The 22665-nt window shown below is 38.1% G+C and overlaps 1 protein-coding gene across 2 annotated transcripts in view; it reads right to left on the reverse strand.

The window, feature by feature from the left end:
• The window catches only part of LOC134672588 (potassium voltage-gated channel protein Shaw), a 38711-nt gene extending 20328 nt beyond the window's left edge, over positions 1 to 18383 (reverse strand). The window contains exons 1-3 of one of the 2 annotated variants that reach the window (XM_063530537.1): positions 18251 to 18383; positions 15931 to 16141; positions 10233 to 10350 (exon numbers count right to left, since the gene is read on the reverse strand). In XM_063530537.1, the coding sequence (XP_063386607.1) occupies positions 10233 to 10350; positions 15931 to 16139 (327 nt within the window). In that variant the 5' untranslated portion in view covers positions 16140 to 16141; positions 18251 to 18383. Of the gene's footprint in view, positions 1 to 10232; positions 10351 to 15930; positions 16142 to 18250 lie in introns of those variants that run through there. The other variant, XM_063530536.1, reaches the window with a different exon arrangement.
• Positions 18384 to 22665: the final 4282 nt, after the last annotated feature.

Genomic DNA, 22665 nt, shown 5'->3' on the forward strand with positions numbered 1-22665 from the left:
TCAATTCTTTCTACTTTTAACTTTTAAGTCACATGTTTTCTTAAAAATAATTAAATGGATAACAGAAGTAAAAATACGTACAATACAATACAATGCAATGCAATGCAATGCAATGCAATTAAATGCAATGCAATGCAATGCAATTCAATGCAATGCAATGCAATGCAATTAAATGCAATGCAATGCAATGCAATTCAATGCAATGCAATGCAATTCAATGCAATGCAATGCAATGCAATACAATACAATGCAATATAATACAATACAATACAAATACTCTTTATTGCACACCTCAATAAAAGAAGACAATACAAAAGAAAACAGAAATACAAGCAGAGGTAAACAACAGGCGGTCAGGGTGTTTAGGTTCTACAGGTACAAAATTTCTTACCCCAATCTTAGAAAGATCTTTTTTATAATTTTTGTACTTTCCTCTTGATCTTAGACTCTACTGCGAAATTTAATTTAATTTACTTACCGTGTCCAGCCGTGTTGAACGTTTCCAGCTAACTTCGCTCATTCGGACACGCTGCGAGCCGCCCCAAGCAAACACCGTAACCGAGTAACTTATTACAAAGTTATCATATTTCTGCTCAACATGTTGGCGATATGAAAAGGTTGACAACAGCTGAATTTGGAACTAAACTTTTCCCTCGTGATATGAATTTTGTGACCAAACGAGGTATACAAATAAGCTGAATAACAAACTTTTTGAAGTGTTCTATTATTTTATGTAAATATGCACTTTTATATAGATCATTATACAATTTATACATACGGTTGCCAAAAAATATGCATAACAGCAGTTATGAATCTTTTCAAGAGCCACTTTCGCTTGGTGCAAAGAAATCACGAACATAGCTCAAAATAGAATTAAGATTCACCATTAAAAATCTGTACCTAACAATTTTGGTACCCAAACTGTCCTTTTTTTGTTAATAATTACTAATTATAACAATTTAATGACTCCATTAATATATCTATCGTGGTCAGATCTGAGAATTGATCATTTCATGACACAATCGGTTGGCCACATGACGAAGAAGTCAAACCTAACCTAATCATATCATGAAGTGATCAATTCTAAAATTTACATATTATGAAAAATTATCAAATCTGGCCACGACATATCCAAAATAATCGTAATTCATCGAAACTGCTTTTTAAAAAAACAATACGGAACTACTAATTATACTACTCACTACTAACAATACTAACTAGTTCGGATGTAGTTTTCATACTTTATTAAACTACTGATTGTCGAGTATAACGCTACCCTAACTTCGCCAGCCAGCTGACCAGCGCAAACGCTGTAACTAAGTGAAAGCTTATTACAAAGTTATTACATTTCGGCTCAGCGTGAAAGGTTGACAACAGCTGGTTTCGGAACTTTTCCCTCATATTGCGAAATATGTGACCAAAATAACGAACGCAATGTAGCTAAGGGCCACTTGCACCATACACTAACCTGGAGTTAACCGGTTAAACCTGGAGTTACCATGGTTACCAGTAGATTTTGACAATGAGTTAACGGTTTAACCTCTTAACCACGGATTAGTGGATGGCCCTAATAGAATTTCGTTTAACCCCCAACGCAATAGGAGGGGGGTTAATAGTACTTATACGTTTGACACTTATGTCTGTCCGTCTATGGCATCGTAGCTCTCAAACGGATGGACCGATCTCGATGCGATTTTTTCTACGTGAAAGCAAGTTTCTTTGCGGTGGTTCTTAGCTATGTTTTATAAAATTCGATCAAGCAGTTTTTAACATAGGGGGCTTTTTAATTTTAATTTATTAGTTATGACGTCATAGTTTTACTACATTTCATGTACTCTTTACGGTCTTCTAGCCTAGCTGTTAGTGAGTCTGCCTACGAAGCAGGAGGTCCCGGGTTCGAATTGTGACAAGGGCATTTATTTGTGTATTTATTACGAATATTTTGTTCGTTAGTTATCGACTTTTTCTATGTATTTAAATATCATAATATACTATACGCATAATATCGTTGTCTTGTACCTACAACACAGACCTTATTGAGCTTACATTATTTATTTAATATCGATTAATCGAGTTTCAATCTTCAATTTTAAATAGTTTTATCACCAAGCCTGAAATATTGGAATCAAATTGCTATAACATTTTACGTTTCTCAATGCACCTCCTAAAATATTCAACAGTTACCGGTGCAGGCATAATGCAACTGTCAATAATGCAATACTTCTGTTAACACCTGCATTTCGTAAATGCACCTGCAACGCTGCTGCTGATGGTTTCACACCGAATAAATCTGTCCTTCTCACTCAAAACGGCTTAAGTTTTGTAGGAAAGTGCAGGCGGTTAGGCCTTTCTGTGTTTGAGGGTATATTTTAATACTGTGTATACTGAAAACCTATAGAGCTGAATAAATACAGCTATTGACTTCTAGTAAACGATGGCCAATGATATTATAACTCCAGATATTTTATAGGCAGTCCAAAATTTGAGAGCTTAGATTGTACAAATTGTACAGTTGCGTTTTAGTCGCGCCTTGGCAAGCTTTGAAGACTACATCTCAGCCATAAGACGTCCACTGCTGAACATAGGCCTCCCCCTTGGACCTCCATCTCGGGGCCGTGGTTTATTTGTGTTCTGCATGATGCCATAACCGCCACGCTTGGCAGGCGGGTTGGCGATCGCAGTCGAGTACACCGAATTTGAGGGACACTGCTGCCCGTCCACCGGTGGTCTTGGACGTGGTTTAAGGACATACCCGGGTCCTGGACGTAGTTTAAGGACATACCCGGGTCCCGGGTTTAAAGACTACGCACGTGCTAAACGCTAAGCTCCCGCTCACCGAATGAGTACCAAGAGACAGGCTACTGTACCTACAATAAGGCTAACAAAAGAGAAAAAAAAGAAGAAGAAGAAAGAAGAATAGAAAGAGAGAGTAAAATGAAAGGAATGCGAAAATTACTTAACAAGAACATATCATTCGAAGACATTTAAATAAATATGAAAGTATTTTTTGTCCTCCTTATGTACTGAGTATAGCTATAATATATCATTGATAACGGGTACATATATATTTTGGAATCATTTGAATACAGACTTCAACTTTGTACTTTCATAACCATAACTAAATGAGTGAAAACCCCAAGGACTAAACTACATGACCTAAAATTAACTCAAACTCTGAAAACCACTTATTTGATCAACCCAACGAGCTACATTTTTCAGTCCAAAACTTTCGCGAACTAAAATTAAACCCCTTAATATGTAAGCGCCCCAAAAGGACCAAAACGGTGACATTTGTAATCCCTATACATATTAATAAAGCTTGCCAAGCGATTGTAAATCTTACATCGGGACATATAGAGTTTAAAATCACTATGATAGTGGGAAGCGACGCCTTTGTAGACGGCTTTCGTCATACCAAGCGTTAATGAATCTTACGTTAGTCCGGATAAAGTTTAAATCACATTGAAGTCACGTACATAGCGTATATAAAAGAGCTTATTATCATAGGTAAACTAAGGCGCTTAATACGTTATGGATGTTAATCTCTGGAGGTTTAAATTCCTTCGTGGTGGACGCTTCGTTGATTATGTTTGAAGTAACGTGTAAACTTGGTCGGAGACAGTTGGAGTTCTGACTTGACTGTGTAATATTACCTTGGGACGAAGTTCTGTGTCCGTCAGATTCGTCTGGCAGATATGTGATGATAATGATCGGTAGGAAAAAGAAAACCACAAGGAAAAAGAAAACCTGGCAGACCAATCACAAGATGGGTCGATGACGTCACCGACACCATACCGCACAAATGGCAAGAGGTAGCGCAGGACCGCTCAGAATGGCGGAGGCTGGGGGAGGCCTTTACTCGCGAAGAGGTCCACCAATCATAGTAATTAAGTTTTTCATTTTAATATCAATAATTTTAATTAGGTATGTTAGCTACTTATATTGTTATTTTTTAAGTTATTTGTTCATATTGTGTGGAATTAAAGGCTTTTTTTATTTTTTTTATTTATTTTTATTAATGATCGGTAGAAAAATACGTGTAAGGTGTTTTTAAAGAAGATTGGCAACTCGGACCAGGCCGAGTTGCCAACATGCCAATCGCTTACGCTCCGTAGCGAACGAAACGCAACTGTAACTGGTATAGCGTGATAGACTGGCCGATTCGAACTTTAAGATACGTCAATTACGGCTAGGTACGATATTTATGGATTAGATATGTCAGTGTCAATTGTGAAGTTTCTTCAAACAAAAATGTAACTTTTGACACTGACATATCTAATCCATATCGTATCTAGCCGTAATTTTTGACGTATCTTAAAGTTCGAATCAGGCAGAGAGATACCTACACAAAGCGTTTCGTTGTCGTAGCTCAAGCGATTGTCACCTTGGCTAGGCCGGCTGTACTCTACGACGTCCTTAACGTCCTTAACCACCTTGTCATCATCGTCCCTGCGAATACCTAAGTCCCGCTGACGCACTCCCTGTCACACTTACGTACGTGTTTACAAATGCGACAGAGAGGTAACACGTCGAACGTGGTTCGCAGTAGGCCCTCAGATGTCGAACGGCTCTGGGGGCCTAACCAAGCTGACAATCGTAGATAGAAAATGCCAATAAACAATATACACAAACAAACTCGAAAATAAAATATAAACATAATACCTATATGGTTTTGCAAACAATGGCAACCATAATTATTTTCGTCGTCAAAAAACATCGTATTTTTTCTGGCTTCCAATTCACATTCAAACTTCTGAAACTCGAAGTGAAATCCAACTTTCTCCCTCCTTCCTTCAAACTTAACACCGTTTTAACACGCTTTTATTAGGTCGACCTGTATGTAACTTTGTAATGGAATATAAGGTAACTAATTTAACCATCTTCCAAGGATCGTAGCGTCATGAAAATTGGCAGCTATATGTAGTTCTGATGTCAATACAATAATAATTATAGTACTGTCGAACTGATCTGATGATGGAGCCGGAATATCGTAGTTATCATAGCTGTGTTTGGATTTATTAGAAAAGTCTTGTAATGAACTTTGACCACGATTATAGGTTTCAAGGTCTGATGATGAAGCCGGAAGATAGGCACTGGCATTCCATGATGGAATATCGTATCATAGTCATGTTTGCACTTGTGAGAAAGGTCACGTAATGGACTTTGAACACAAAGCGTGTTTTCCTAGTGTTTTTTTAATTTATACTAACAGCATGAAATATTAGTCCCTATCTCCATATTAAAATAACGTACAGTCAAGGAATTTAAATTCCGACCCATTTCGTACTTTGTCACAGTGACAATCAATATGAAAGCCGCTAGAGACCTCATACGGTTGTCACTGTGACAAAGTACGAAATGGGTCGGAATTTAAATTCCTTGACTGTACCTATCTACACAACATACATACAGAAATAAGGTATTTTCTGCTGCAAGTCTGGAAGCTTAATCTGGTTAATGTAAAATGTAGATTGGGTAACTAAGTTATTCAAAAGTGCACCAACTCTTAGATCTCTAGGGTATTGAGTTGAAGTTAGCTGCAACTATATAGGTATATAAAAGAATTGTAGTAGCTCTATCTAAGTATATTAATTTAAACTACAAGTGGCATGAAATTATTCAATACCTAAAATTTATTTAGGTCAAATGCCTATAATTGTATTATATCGCTTCTTGAGAAACATAGTATCACTATACAAAATGATTTGCGCCTGAAAATTCAATTTTTCAAAAATGGAACAACGTCACTATTCGAATGGTTCTTAATTTTGTATAGTGACACTATGTTTCTCAATGAGCGATATGTACTTAATACACAATTTTTCTCATTTACCAAATGTACAATTGTACATATAAAGAAGAAAATAAAGAGTAAACGAGTTCACAAAGCGCACGAGTCCGGAAATTGGACCGAAACTTCCATATTATCGGTCCGAAGTTTTAACGATTTTGCCACCGTCTTTATTTTGCGATTGCTTCCTAAACGATTATTTCGTTTTACATATCCTTTCAAGTGGCATACGTCATTTTTGAGTTATTGGAATTTCGATTTTATTTTAATTATTCAAATTTAAATGACGTGAATTCGGAATAAATTAATTTCCACGTTTATTCTACGTACAGTTGATACAGTACCTATTAATTATCACGTTTTCAATGTCATGGTAGACGACTGCCATCACTATCGCATCGGATAATAAACTACGTAATTTAGTGAAATTTTTGTTCTCACTGAGTGCTTTCATATGTACTGAATTTCAGTTCGCTACGTGTCAGAGACAGATTATGTAAAGTTTCAGATGTTGGATTTTGAATTACGTTTTTAGCTGATGCAGAAGGGAAAGCTTATGATTTCTCACTGCATGTATGAATAAGTATTTGCATACAAACTTGTATAGAGAAAAGTTAAAATCAACGTAGAATTTTATGTGGAAGACCCGTTTCGGTAGTAGTAAAAATAATTAGTATATGTTTTGTTTTAAAATCGAAAGAAACAAAACAGAAGGAACTCTGCTCTCCTAATCATTATTTAAATTTATTTGGAGGTAATTTGTACTAATTTTGGGACGGTGGGGCGCTAGAGGTTAATGTGATATCTATATAGTCTATGGTACAGTTCTAAGGCAAATTAAACATTCTAAAAATATTATGATAAAGTCCAAACTCTTCATTGTCCAATATGCACCAACATTAAAAATAAAAAAAAACGAAAGAAAAGCGTTGAAATTTCATTTTCTTAGGTCATTCATAATTATTTGTTCAAAGTTCAAAGTTTTTATTGTATATAAGAATCAAGAAATGAAAGAAGCTGTTGCTATCAATTTGTAAAATTGGTAGCAACAGCTCTATTATTGGTAAAGTTAAAGATCCGATCCATCAAGCCCACACTTAGTTAATAGATGTAGCGATTAAATAACGATCAATAGAGTGGTGATTAAGTGCAAACAATTTGCGAAGCCTTCGGTCGGAGACGGTCAATCGACACTGTGTTCCACAGACAAAACATCCTCTAGACTGAGCATAGTCGCGCTACCCCCTCTGCCACGAATACGGTAATTTTACTCCATGTTCGAGTCGAAAGTGTCTTTGTGTGACGTCCGTGTCTTTGAACGGACCAATCACGGCACGGGACTTCGCTCACCTCGTCCCGCGCACCCCCGCATTTTTGGTATCATCGGTTGCATGAAATAATTGCTCTAAACTCGGTCTAGAGGATTCCTAGTCTATGCTGTGTTCCTATTTGGTTGTGCTCCTAATGGTTACAGAGCGGTAGCGAATTGAGACCAATTATTGGTGATCTTGATTGCCTTTACTATCGTGGTTACCACATTGATGTGTGAGCGAGATAGCACTGTGTACGTATTTCTCATACACTGGAGCAATGTGCGGATCTGCATCCAAATAGTCTCTTAATATGAGAGCCGAAGACGCCTGATATTGGAGCGCGAGTAGCGCCCCTTACGTCGGGTGCTGAAGGCGCCCGGCATTGGAGCGCGCAACTCACGTCGGGTCGGGGTACGCCCGTCTTTTTTTATTATAAATAAATAAATAAATAATAAATAAATATTATAGGACATTTTTACACAAATTAACTAAGCCCCACGGTAAGCTCAAGAAGGCTTGTGTGGTGGATACTCAGACAACGATATATGTAATATATCAATATTTAAATATATAGAAAACAACCATGACTCAGGAACAAATATCTGTATCATCATACAAATAAATGTCCTTACCAGGATTCGAACCCGGGACCATCGGCTTCATAGGCAGGCTCACTACCCACTAGGCCAGACCGGTCGTCAAAATTATGCTTTTTTGCAATTAATTTTATATTGAGATTTGATTCTCAAAACAAATCTGCTCGACTGTTACCATTAATAAAAACTTTTTTTTATATAATAGTCAGCAAACGAGCAGACGAGCCGCCTGATGGGAAGCGGTCATCGTCGTCCATGGACATAAGCAACATCACAGGAGCCACTTAAACTTGTAATCTATCCTATTATTTTATTTACTAACATACGCAATGAGTGAGTCCACTTTTACTGGTTCATCGGAGTCTCTAATAGCTGAAGGAATATCCGTCTCTGGGTTTAGCACTGATTAATATCCCGATATATCTTTGACTAAACGGAGTCGTTTATACAAGAAGAAACCTAAAATGAGACGAATTCAGATATCACCACTTGTTACGGTTTTGATATTTTGATATGATCTTGAAGATCGCTCATGCTCTGGTGCATGCGAAATGAAGTGAAAGTCATGTGTGAGATGCACGTCAACCACTAAAGCCGGATACTCATTAGCGAGCCGTAACCGTAACCGTTGCATGTACTGTAACCAAAAAACATAGTGTGTACGTGTTTCGCAAACCTGCGAACCACGCAGCTCGCTAATGAGTATCCGGCTTAATTGTCGTATCAAAACCAGTTCAAAACCGTAGCATGTTGTTATAGCTGAATCGGGCTCAAGGTTTTAATTGGGTAATATAAAATAAAAAAAATAATAAATAAATATAATAGGTCATTTTTTACACAAATTAACCCCACGGGCCCATGATAAGCTCAAAAAGGCTTGTGTTGTGTTAAATATGTACTTTTTATATAAATAGAAAACAGCCGAATATCTTTATTCATCACACAAATAAATGGCCTTACCAGGATTTGAACCCGGGACCATCGGCTTCATAGGCAGGGTCACTACCCAATAGGTCAGACCGGTGGTCGGTCGGTATTTATATAATTTAGGATTAAAATATATTTTAGTTTACTGGATTCTTGTATATGTTCTCGATTTTGAAATTCTTGCCTAAAATGTATTTATCATTTCGTAGTTCATTAACAAGTAATCATTTTAAAATTATTACTTTGTAACAAATGTTTCTATACTACCTACATCGTAATGAAATTTCTTAATTTTAGTTAAACAATTAAATATTACATTTTATTAAGCGCGACTTAACAGGTTTAAGACGCTTCACTCAAAGTATTAATTAAATTTGCCTAAAACCTTATTAAGGACTGTATCGTTTATTATAAATACAACTTTACTTAGCCGTTTTTTCTGGTATTATGTTTTTATTAAAAAATTACACATATAGTTTAATTAGTGCTTTAATAATAAGTAACATTTCGTCCTGGGAGATCACGTAAAGCATATGGTTTGGACAATATTTACCCAATCCTCCCGAGTAACTACAACGATTTCGGACAAATACTACAAGAAAATTTACGGTTTGCGAACAAGATAAGTATTACACAAAAAAAATCGTACTATGTAAACAGCAATTACATATGATTCGTAAAGCGAAACATCTGGGCATAGTCTAATCATTTCTTTTAGTTGGAAAAAAAGTTTTGGATCTGTGCTTGGTGGCCTTTTTGAAAATATGGCATGTTACTTACGACAACCCCGACTTTGGTATACAATATAACCATCATGGAGCGTTTCTATCGACCTGTTCTAGCCATGGTTCAACGCCATGAATGTCCGTTAGGCTTTGGATTTCGGTAGATTCTTTTAGCTGTTTCCGTCATTTCCCTGGCGTCAGAAATTGACGGGAATCCAAAATGTTGCATAAAAAGTCGTTTTCATGTAAAGATAAAATACACCACATTTATTCTGTGGATGTTCAATTGAGCAATCATGAAAAGGACACTTAGATGGCATATTTTGGCAGCATATTAACCTTTTGTTTCTTTAAATCGTACTAAGGAATCGGTGAAATAGTCTCAAATTAAGCTCGATAGGCTTGTCCGAATTACATTTGCTAGAAGGTATTAAAATCATCATAAAGTCCCTAAAATAAAATAAAAGTAAAACATTCTTATATCAGATATGTCTTAAAAATACCCCCAGATTATACCTTAAGAACATAGTAATACAAAATAATACACACGTCAACAGTTAGACCAGGTTTTATCTGTATTTATAATAAACGATACAGTCCTTAAAAGCTTAAAAGCCTAATTTATCACTGCCAAGCCTTTTTTGTGACAATAACAGTTTTAAAATGAAGGGTAAATTTTAATTTGGTTTGGAATTTATTTTTGCAAAGTATTAGCTTTTTAAAAATATTCCGTCAAATCTAACAAGCTGTTAGATTTGACAACGGTTTTCCAAGTGTTATGCATGATGGGGATTAGAGTATTTATAGTCTAATTTACTATTTAAAACGCTCTATGAACAGCGGTCTGATGAAGTTCCTGGTGGAATGGGGTTCTACTAACCTGCGTATAGGTCATCCAGCAGCAGGGCTCCACCTGGTTGGCGTCCAGACCCCAGAACTCTAGCTCCTCTTCAAACAGCGGCCCGCAGACATCCGTGGGGTAGTGAAGCTTGCCCGTCCTGCGTACAAGTTGAAAATTCTTATAGCTGCTCAGAATTAATTTTAAAAACTTTTATTTAACTTAAAAGAGGAGGCTGACCAACCTTCGCTTCGCCGATGATATAGTCTTGTTTTCCTCAACTTCATCCGAGTTACGTCATATGCTAGAAGACCTTAGCAACGCAAGCCTCGAGGTTGGACTGAAGATGAATATGTCAAAGACCAAGGTCATGACAAACAGCACAAAACGTAGGATCGAGATAAACGGAGAACACATCGCATATGTCCAAGAATACCTTTATCTTGGCCAAATAGTCTCTTTCCAGGCGCGACAGGAGAAAGAAGTCCAAAGACGCACCGAAAACGCCTGGAAGAGCTATTGGTCAATGAAACACCTGATGAAGGGAGACCTACCTCTATCACTCAAGCGTAGGCTCATGGACATGTGCGTACTTCCAGTTCTCACCTACGGTGCTCAAACCTGGTCATTGACGGAAGCTCAGAAGTCCAAACTCGGGGTTTGCCAGAGAGCTATGGAGCGCAGCATATTAGGTGTAAAATTAAGGGATCGAGTCCGAAACGCCACGCTGCGCTCTAAAACTCGAATAATAGACGTAGCTCGGAAAGCGGCCAAGTTAAAATAGGACTGGGCTGGTCATGTCTGCCGAATGCCGGACGACTTGTGGGCCAAGTTAACCACAGAGTGGGAGCCCCACGAGTCTAACCGGGGAGCCGGCAGGCCTCGTCGGCGATGGCGGGATAACTTGGACTCCTTCTTGAGAGGCTGGCCAGATATTGCACTAAATAGAGACGAGTGGAGAAAGAGGGGGGAGGCCTTTGCCCAGCAGTGGGACACAGTGGGCTCTGAATAATAATAATTTATTTAACTTGAATGTACCTACCTAATCTACCTGTACGGAAACTTACGGAGGTAAATTTAAAAATATAAGTAGGAAGGTATGCGGGATTAAGTTCCGTTTTATTAAATAATAATGTGTATGTAATGTAATGTCAAATCTTACAAGCTAAATTTGACCCACTTTTCATTATTCGATTGAGCTTTGATCCATCTGATCTGATGATGGACACAAAAAGTGGTTTTAAGAACTCTGAAATAAAACAATGTAACCTAATTTACCTAATTGTGTTTCGGTTTATTAGAATTGTCACGATGAAAACCAAATCAAAATAATTGATATTACCAAATTGCCTTGATCACAATTTACAATGTACCAAACTGAATAAAATTCACAATTCTAATACCTCTGAAGAAAAGTCAGTGACAGGAGAAACGATTAGGAAAAAGAAATAATATTCATAATACTTCCGATGTTACGCTCTCAAATAAGATCATTATTCAAACTCCATATTCTTTAACATCCAAAGATATTATTACTAAAAGACCTCATCTCTTGGTGAGACTTTCGAAATGTAACCTTATTTCTTCTAAAATAGGGTATAAACTAGAACGAGAAGGGCTACCAATTCACAGTTCACGGTTTAGTCCAATTTCAAATACGTTGTGTCTTTTGATCATTCCATAAAGGTTGAATTTCGCGGTACGAGGGAGGGCCCTGAGGCAGAAACATGTAAGAATTACTCTGAAGAAAGTAAGATTCTTGCAATTTTGTTAAACCATTCATGTGATAAATAAAAGTAAATTTTGATTTGTAGATTTGTACCACCATAATTATTGAGCTTGATGTGGAAGTAGGTTGATTAAAGTAAGTTTGTTCAGTAGACTTTTTTAATTGTACAGTATTAAGCTTATAGGAAAATAAAAAACCTACCTTGTTATTAATTTCAGCACCTTATTATAACACGTTTACTGTCCCTGCCCCGGATATGGATCACAGCAAGCCTCTATTATAAAGCCGTAAGGTTAACAATCAGACAGATCCAGTTCGACAGAATCTGACTGGGACAGTGAACGTGATAAGGTAAGCATAATATTTTTTTAAATTAATTATTTAAAATTAGACTTTAAATTACGCCTGGATCAATTGTTAACTACTTTACCCCAATTAAATATTAAATACCCAATTCAGATATAACAAACCACTAAATTTAACACAATCAGAAAAAAAAAAACAATTCGACATAAGTTCAAGTGCCTGTGCGTTTTTATTGGTATACCGTATAAGTACTTTTATACCTACGTTTCATGGGTTAGAGGACTTTGCCAGAAGGTTTCTTGCAACAAAAGTCCTCATTAAAAAGATAAGGACGGGCGTAGACAGCCGAGCGTAAGGTGACAATTTACCGTAAAATAATATTTGGACGACGCCCATTGAAATTTCATGGACTTATTATGCGACCAATTTGTGACATTTCTGCCTTTGTTGCTTTTGTTGGAGATGATTAATGATTGGGTGTTTAAAAGGCTTTTTTAAAAATGTTTAAAATATTTTAAACATTAAGAATTCTCTGAAAAGAACTTCCGAAGTTCCTTTTGCTTTTGTTTCGAAGCGTTTATTAGCACCCAAAAAATTCAAAAGTGATTGACAAAAAAAAGGCGGAAAAAGGAAGATATTTCCTTTTTAGACTTTTTTTGCTTTTATTGTGAAGGTGATTTTATCTGCTATTCAATATCTTAAATAATTCAAATTTAAAGCTGAAAAATTATTATTGTGGATGTTTAATATTTTAAATTACTTTTTCTGTCATTATGACTTTCAATTTTAACTTTTGCATTGAATTTGTGTGTTAAAATATATTAGCTGTTTCTTTACACAGGGTTTGAAGTTTCCCCTTTGGGTTTCAATATAAATCAGCGCGCTCTGCATATCTCTGGCTTACAGAAGGACGGACGATTCGAAACAGGAATATATTGCGTCATGTCTAGATTAGTCTAGAGCTTTGGGACGTGCGTACTATATCCCTAAGAGCGATTCAGAGAAAGAGGCAGAAAATATTGTAGTGAGTGAACATTTCAGCGTATTTCTTCTTTGCAAGTACTATACTGTTATATTATTGGGTTTGTGTATACGTATATAATATACTTCGTGAATCACCTAGCTCCGCCGGTTTAAAAATCCTCCAAAAACGGAATCTGCCAAAAAAAAAGCATAACATGCTCACATAATGGTTGAGAAATGCGGTCACATTTGCAGAGAAGCATACGGGCATAAGAAAGCATTTTCGAAACTGAAACTGAGACGCTTCGCACTCGCTCGGTCAAAAATAGCCAAATGGTGAAGCGTGCGGCTCCCAAACTGAAGGTCGTGGTTCGGATCCCGACCCGAACCCGTACCAATAAGTTTCTCGGAACTTAAGTAGGTTAAGAAGACAATAAGTAGGCTTAAGTGACAACCACTTTAAGTAATTACCCCCGATCTATACCGGGTGTGGCCTGTAACACGAGCAAATAATTAAAACATAGATTGTACTCCTCAAACGGTGTCACTTTTGTTCAACAACTTTTAAAAATTATGAAGTATTTAGACTCCCTATTTTTCATACAAAATAAATATTGTCTTCAATGGACGCCAACGCCACGCCATATCATTGTGATTGACGTTGCTTGTCACGCCTTAAACATAACAAAATTCGCAATACATTGCGTCTTAGAATAAACTTTAAAGTGTATTAAAAATCAAATTACAAGTTATTTTTAAAAGTCGCTGAACAAATGTTGGTCAGTATGAGGAGTACAGCCTACAGTTAAATTTTTTGCTCATATTACAGGCCACACCCGGTATAAGGTTTGGACCCACGACTTTTGTTTTGGAAGCCTTTCCTTGTCTACCTTTTCACTCGATATACCTTTGTTAAAAAATATACAAAGATACCTTTATTTTTCTAATATGAATAACAAAGCAACTACCTTTATTACAATTATTCCAATCCAACGGAGGTAGACGTTTTCCTAGTTTTCTTTGTGATTGACCTTCGCTGTCTAACCTTACCCAAACCTTTTTGTTATTTCATAAAAGTTTTGTCCATTTCCATCTTTACTTCACAAAATAAATGTTGTACGAATATCAAGGGTCCTAGCCCTATGTAGGAAATGGTTCTATTGAATAAAATATCGCGACAGGTCAAGCGAAAATAAACCTTCTTGTAATGTAACTGACATGTTAAGTTTTTTCAATTTCTTTGTAGGTCTTGATTCATGTTTTAGTAGGAACTTAGGAAGCAAAACAAATAGGTAACTTTCCAAATAGCATAGTTGTGCTGCAATATTATTGCTATTGGAATATTTGACAATTTTTACAACCCGTCTGGTTTAACGGGTCACTAGGCCAGACCATAATCCGATCGGCTTCGTAGGCAAGTAAACAATAATCCTGAAGGTAAAAAAAAAAACATTTCATTAAAAAAATTAAGACGAAACAAGAGCTGAGATTTAAATATTTTAGGTAAATATACCCGTCTCGCTAACGGAAGCGGCTCATAAAACTAGTGCGATAAGGACAAGGTGAAAAACCCTGCGTAAAAATCTCAAAAATCGAGGTTTCGTACTCGACTGTTTCCTCCTCCCACTTAACCAATCCTAATCAAAGTTGGAAATCTAGATGATTATGAAATTATCTGTGTCGGACCGTTTTGCTTTTTTGGCTAATTGATATCTGTTTTGAATACGCCTCTCATTGCGGCATAGTCAATTAGGCCATTTTGGCCATTTTTGAAGGGCGCTAGGCCTTAAAAAACAAAAATATCAAAATAAGCTGAACGGTCCGACACAGATATTGACAATATTAATCTGTTTTGAAAAAATCATTGCTCTAGCTTCAAAACCCACGGAGGAAACAGTCGAGTACGTTTGTATGGAGGAATGACCACTCCTGTTGGCTCTTAAGTTCACTAGAAATAATTTTCCACAGAAGAAGCCTCGGTGAAGTGGCACTCAAGATTGTGGGGATTTTCTTATTTCCCCCATTTTCGGCTCAAGAGCTTCATTTATACTCTAGCACTACTTGAAAAGCCAATCCGAAAGATAACTTTAGAGGTTTCTTGGCTATTTCGTTTGATTTTCTTGGTTTTTCACAGCGTTGGATTTTTTAACTAACGGCTATGAATCCTACGTTATGAATTATAACACTTCATAAACACAATAATTGGATAGATCAAATAAGCACATTTCAAAGGATGATTCTTACCAATGAAGTAAGTAACATGTTTAAAGTTTATTAAGGTTGGTTGGTGTATGTGGGATGGTTGTTTTGAATGTACATACAAGTAGTAACACAAGCGTAGATCAACAAAGCCTTATTACCAGTAGTTTTCACATAAAGAAGGCTGGAATTTTTAGGTGTACCGCTCTTTACCCTCTTTACATAAGCTCGCCGTCATAGTTGGCGTTAGTGGCAACGCTGGCCGAAACCTTTGGCTCAACACTTGCCTGTAGTCGTTGTGGACCTGCGCGAACACTCCAGAATGCCGGTTGAAGAAGTATTCGTTGAGCACGGGATCGTAGTTGGCGAGCGCCTCCGTCAGCCGCGACAGAATGACAACAGTCTCAACACTTGCCTGTAGTAGTTGAGGACCTGCGCGAACACTCCAGGATGCCGGTCGAAGAAGTACTCGTTGAGCACGGTATCGTAGTTGGCGAGCGCCTCCGTCAGCCGCGACAGAATGACAACAGTTTCAACACTTGCCTGTAGTAGTTGAGGACCTGCGCGAACACTCCAGGATGCCTATCGAAGAAGTACTCGTTGAGCACGGGATCGTAGTTGGCGAGCGCCTCCGTCAGCCTCGACAGGCGGGTGGCGGGGATCTTCTTCAACGTCGCTTTGTACGTCTCGTGACGGATCCCGCCGACGTTGAGGACCACGCGGTTCTCCGCGTCCATGTTTAGGAGATTCATTTCTGAGGGCAAAGGAATGGAAGTGTTAAGGACTCATGCTAGACCGGGCCGAGGCGTCCGAGATGTCATTTTCTATTACGGCTGATCGGTGATCACGTAATGTTCTATGGAAAGCACCACGTGGTCACCATCACCTGTTTTAGAAAAATAAGTGTTGGGCGCCTCCGCCCGGGTCTAGGCCGTTCTAGCGTGAATCCTTGGAGCTAATTTTATAATTTAACTTACATATTTTTAGTCACTCGCGCGACATGTTTCGGAGAGACTAGCAGGTGTAGCAGGCTAATTTTTTCGTGCTGGATTACATACAAATATTTACTACTAATAGCTGTCAACAAGATAACGGGCTGCTACAAGCAAGCAATGCTGCTGCTGGAGGCTGTATACAAGATGGACGGACGACCTTGTTAAGGCCGCCGGAAGACGCTGGATTCGGGTCGCTTCCAACCGGTACGAATGGAGGTCCAAGGGGGAGGCCTATGTTCAGCAGTGGACGTCTTATGGCTGAGATGATGATGATGATGAATAGCTATCAGTCTTCTTATACTGTTACTCTGGTTAAAATGAAACTAACGTAAAACAAAGTAAACTTGCAGCAACTCTATAAAATGGCTGATGTTTCCACAGAGTACAATGTAAAAATAAAACAGAGCATAAAACTGCTTTCAGCTGATGTACTTTTTGCATCTGGACATTATGTGAACACGAGAAAATCTACGAAAAATACTTTGTCCTAAAAACGAGATAATAACGTAGTTACAATTACTACATTTCTTTAATATTTTAATTTGTTTTGTGTATAGTATAGTGCTTCCTTAACATTTTTTACAAGAAATTAGTGGTTTCATGAACAAATGAATTACACTTTTACTGTCAAGTATAATACGTAATATAATTCCTTCAATATATATGTCTTTTCTCACAATTAACTTTTAAGATCACCAAATCAAAAGGGGCCCACTGATTAACAGTCCGCCGGACGGTATCGGCCTGTCAGTTAGAACATGTTAATCAGTGGGCCCCTTAAGAGGGGGCTGTTAATCAGTGGGCCCCTTAAGAGGGGGCTTATATTTAAGTTGAATTAGGCTGGACATACTTGTATCTGCCGCATGCACTCTGAAAGGTGAACGAAACACCACAGATTGTGCAGACCGCAAGCAATCCTAAAAAGATGGACGACTTTGGACGATGGAAGACCTTAAAGGATGGACGCTGTACTTGGACGCATTCTTGGATGCCGGATGGGTTGGAATGTTAGAAAATAGAAACGACAGGGTAGAGTAGAGGTAACGAAGAGAGGCCTTTGCCCAGTAGAACACTACATTCATCATCATCATCATCTCAGCCATAAGACGTCCACTGCTGAACATAGGCCTCCCCCTTGGACCTCCATTCGTACCGGTTGGAAGCGACCCGCATCCAGCGTCTTCTGGCGGCCTTAACAAGGTCGTCCGTCCATCTTGTGGGTGGACGTCCTACGCTGCGCTTGGTAGTCCGTGGTCTCCACTCGCGCACTTTTCGACCCCATCGGCCATACGGCACAACACTACATTAGGCAAAAAAAAAGCAACTAAACAAGCATTAAATCTTAAATTATTTTATCAAAGCACAGGAAAATGTGTTTGCAAACAAAGCATTAAGTGAAAATGGGAAAAATGAGGAAAACTGAAATTACTTGCTAAATCTTAAAAGCTATAAATCAACAATGTTGACAGGCCACGTAGCTTCTAACAACATTTACGGAGGAAATCTTTTTATTCTGACATAAAGCGCCACAATATTTACCTACCTATTCCAAAGAACTGAATTTTCTAAAGCACCAAAAGTGACAGGACATGCAGATGTGATTTATTAAATTGGCAACGGTTCACACAGTGACAGTCCACATTATTTGATTGAATGATTTTTAGGGTTCCGTACCCAAAGAGTAAAAACGGGGCCCTATTACTAAGACTCCGCTGTCCGTCTGTCCGTCCGTATGTTTGTCATCAGGCTGTATCTTATGAACCGTGATAGTTAGGCAGTTGAAATTTTCGCAGATGCTGTTTTTCTGAACCTTGTATGGGGCACATCGCTGATGTTCCCGGCTATCCTGTTGGCAAGAGCGTGCTTACCGATGATCCCCCGTCTCCCTCACACAGTAGACTACGGCGACCGACTCTGCCCACGTCTCCACATCACTGCTATGTAGTCGCCCTCAAGTCTGCTGAACCTGGTGTGGGGGCACATCGCTGCTGTTCCCGGCAATCCTGTTGGCAAGAGCGAGCTCACCGATGATCCCTCGTCTCCCTCACACAGTAGACTACGGCGACCGACTCTGCCCACGTCTCCACATCACTGCTATGTAGTCGCCCTCAAGTCTGCTGAACCTGGTGTGGGGGCACATCGCTGCTGTTTCCGGCAATCCTGTTGGCAAGAGCGAGCTCACCGATGATCCCCCGTCTCCCTCACACAGTAGACTACGGCGACCGACTCTGCCCACGTCTCCACATCACTGCTATGTAGTCGCCCTCAAGTCTGCTGAACCTGGTGTGGGGGCACATCGCTGCTGTTCCCGGCAATCCTGTTGGCAAGAGCGAGCTCACCGATGATCCCTCGTCTCCCTCACACAGTAGACTACGGCGACCGACTCTGCCCACGTCTCCACATCACTGCTATGTAGTCGCCCTCAAGTCTGCTGAACCTGGTGTGGGGGCACATCGCTGCTGTTCCCGGCAATCCTGTTGGCAAGAGCGAGCTCACCGATGATCCCCCGTCTCCCTCACACAGTAGACTACGGCGACCGACTCTGCCCACGTCTCCACATCACTGCTATGTAGTCGCCCTCAAGTCTGCTGAACCTGGTGTGGGGGCACATCGCTGCTGTTCCCGGCAATCCTGTTGGTAAAGAAACGTAGCTTTAGATACTGGTTGTTTCTTGTCTCCTATTTCTAAATTATAAATATCATATTTCCCCCCTCCTTATATAACAGCCAACCAACCGTCACTGTCCAGTTGACAGCTCCGCAACGCCATCTCTGATTTCACCCAGGCGTGACATCTGACGTTTCATGGCTCCTCTACACGATGGGCCAGCGCCGGCCACTCCAAGGGACGCAGCTGTGCGGTAGAATGAGATAGCAATATCACTTGCTTCCTCTAAAGCATAAATGCGTCCCTTGGAGTGGCCGTTGCTGGCCCATCGTGTAGAGGAGCCATTAGGTAACAAATCGATTAATCAGAAGTATTGTTATCACTCCGACAAATATAACTAAAACATACTAATAAGATAAAATAATAAATAAAAAGTTATAAAAAGAATACCTACCCCTTCTAAAACCATTGAACCCATTGAATTCGCTGGCTGCGTTACCTCTCTGCATTATACACAAGAAAAATATTTCTTAACAATGTGTAATACATTAATCTTAATCAAAACCGGTTATAATCCGCAACGTTCAAATTCCTCAAAGCATTATCCTCGTGCCGCCCACCATACAAAATTATAGCCAAGGAAGTTAGAATCTTGTTGTATTTTCAATTGGGTTGAATTTCATTTGTTCGAAAATTTTACGAGATAATTAAGGTTGACATTCCATCGAAACTGAGTGTACATCCTAATTTACATTGGGCGGCACGAGGTTATTTATTTTTCCTCCACTTTCCCGTCTTTATTCTATCTAGACTCACTCTTATTTTCACTCGCTGCATTTTAAAAAGGCCAGCCGGCCGACCCTGACTGACCTAGCAAATGGGTCGGCATTTTGGTGGCGTGGCAACCGGCAACCGTGTATCGATTCAACTGATGTAAGGTCACACGTGGTATTTTGAACGGTGGTGTTGGGTGTAATGGTTAGGTAGCTTTCTTTTTGGTTTGGAATTCACGGGTTTATTATTAACGAAACCTAATTGCATATAAATAGATGTGAATTTTACTTCCGAAGTTTTAAGCGCCGCTATGCAATCTGGTGGTACTCACAGAAAATAACGTAACATTTTTTTTAATACAGTTGCTCAAAAAGTGCTACTTTACGTAGCTGTTTAGCGTGCGGAAAGTTGGTTATCTCGAACTAGTGCTTTTTACTTTTCCAATTTTTTTAAATTTATACTTGTTCCAATTCACGACTACTTATTGATGAGTGTTAATATTAGTTTCCTTTAAACGTCGTAATCAGCATAAAAACCTACCGTTAATGTAAGAATACGAAAAATATTACATATTTCATATTTTATTACTTACCTCTTCATCATTATAACACGTTTATTTTTTAATATTCAATATTGAAAATTCCGTTCTTAATAAGTTGACTGAATGGAACGGAATAGCTGTCAAACGCCCATAGATATAATATACTTAAAGACGACGTCTAACCGAGCTGTCACTGTTACCACTTTTGTTTAGTGTACGATTAACAATGTTTTTCTTATTTTTTCGCAACTGTATTAAAAAACGTCGTTCGATACACGTGCGGAAATGTCATTCTTCACTCGTCCCGAGTCTTGCCACTCGCCTGCGGCTCGTGGCAAGATATCTCGGTACTCGTGAAGTAATGACATACCTTCCGCACTAGCATCGAAATGTACTATTTTCTTCAGTAGGTATAATAATATGTACAGTCAGCGTCAGAGAAACGTGACCCCCCTGGTATCAGTATAGAAACTGTACAATAATTTCGTCATCACACGTAATGTTTGCGTAGCTGTGTGGTTTCATAAGCGGACTAAAGATCCTAAGAAACCGGGTTCGAGACCGATCCAAAGGATTTAGAATCTTTTTGGTTTTTTCTTTGTTTTGTTAAGTTCAGAACTATTGGAAACTAAATACAGGTAATATCACTAAATATCAAATATTATAGTAGAAATAGGAAAAAATAAAATAAAAACAATCTTAAAAACACTGTATTTTATTGGTATTTTATCTTTGCATAACAGCTGCATTGTAAGCATAGTTGTCTTTTAATAGTTAAATAAACAACAATATTATAGTGGGAGTTAATTAAAATTGTGGTATGTTACATAGGCTGCGATTATAGCTGTCTTAATATCTATTATGCAGTTGCATAACAGATAACTATATATAAATATTGGGTTTGGTAAATAATGGTTATGTGTAAAACGCGAAGATATTCTAACCTTGCGAGCCATTAACTACGTTTGAGAGAGAAACAGCATGTTATCGGCCAGCGATAACAATATTCATCTCCTGTCACGTTACCACAATTTTAGGAAACACAACACTTACTACCTATACCTTGTTTTTAGCATTAGAAAAAGGGTTAACAATCTTGACAAGTCTTGTTATGGAATAATACGCTTCTAACAAAAAGTAACTATTACTTATGAAACCAAAATAATGTAATACCTATATATCCTTGCTACACAACTGTAACATATTTACTATGACTTATTTTTCAAAAGTGTTTTAAATGTAAAGACACGTTAAATGCTTTAATTTTAATCGAACCATTTTAAAACTCAGTTGACACAAGTTTTCGGACAAGTCGAGAATAATATGTAACAACGTTACTACTTCGGCACACCTAGAATAGACGTAACGATGACGGTAATGATTTGCGGCGGATGCGAATTATTACAAAGTTACCCTAAAACTCAATTGTAATTTTAAAAATGCGAAACGGGATAATCATACTAAATTCAACCTAAACACATATTTAGTTAAAGATGTTATTACTCACTTTCGGATTCGGATATGAGGGTAGAGAAATAATAATAAACAAAGACAAGACTATATTAAGTATCTATGACTAAGACAAGGACGCATCGACATTCGAGTAAGTAACTTCCACCTTTACGATTTGACGATAGTGATTCATATTTTCGCAAGTAATAATATGTCTTCGGTGGCTCAATGGTCTAAGTGACGGACTAATGTAAGAACATGTAGTCTTAATAACAGCCACGAGGTCCGAGGATCGATTCCCAACAACGGTTGGAGACAAAAGGGAAAAATGACTTTTTGAAATACATAATATGATGCTTGAAACAGCTGTGGCGATGTTGAACTAATGTTTCGACGTTGCCGTGTGAGCTATAGTTTTAAAATCAGGGGGGTCACGTTTCTCTGACGCTGACTGTACCTATGACACGTTGCAAAGAAATGGAATACCTATATGTAAAAATTGAATTTATTATGGAACGACGACGTAAAACAAGGGTATTGCGGTATTGCATAATTGACTCCGTATAGCCTATGGACTATTTAGCGCATCACCAGCGTTTTGTCTATGCTTTAAATTATATTAAAATGTTGGTAGTACTGTTGGAATCTCTTAAAAAATAAAAAAATAATTAAGAACACAATAATCATTAGGTAATCCGTTTTTGAAAAAAAAAAATTTGGTACAAGCTCGTACTTTTCTAGGAAATTTTTAGACAATTCTTAAAACCTCAAACACAATTATAGTTCGTTTTTTTTAGCATTATAAATAAGGTAAACAATCTTGATGTGACTTTTATTAAAAAAACACATTTTAAAAATAAGTTACGGCAAATACGTAACAATTATGAATCTAATACGATCATTTATATT

The sequence above is a fragment of the Cydia fagiglandana genome, chromosome 17 (genome assembly GCF_963556715.1).
Source record: "Cydia fagiglandana chromosome 17, ilCydFagi1.1, whole genome shotgun sequence".
NCBI classification, from domain to species: Eukaryota; Metazoa; Arthropoda; class Insecta; order Lepidoptera; family Tortricidae; genus Cydia; species Cydia fagiglandana.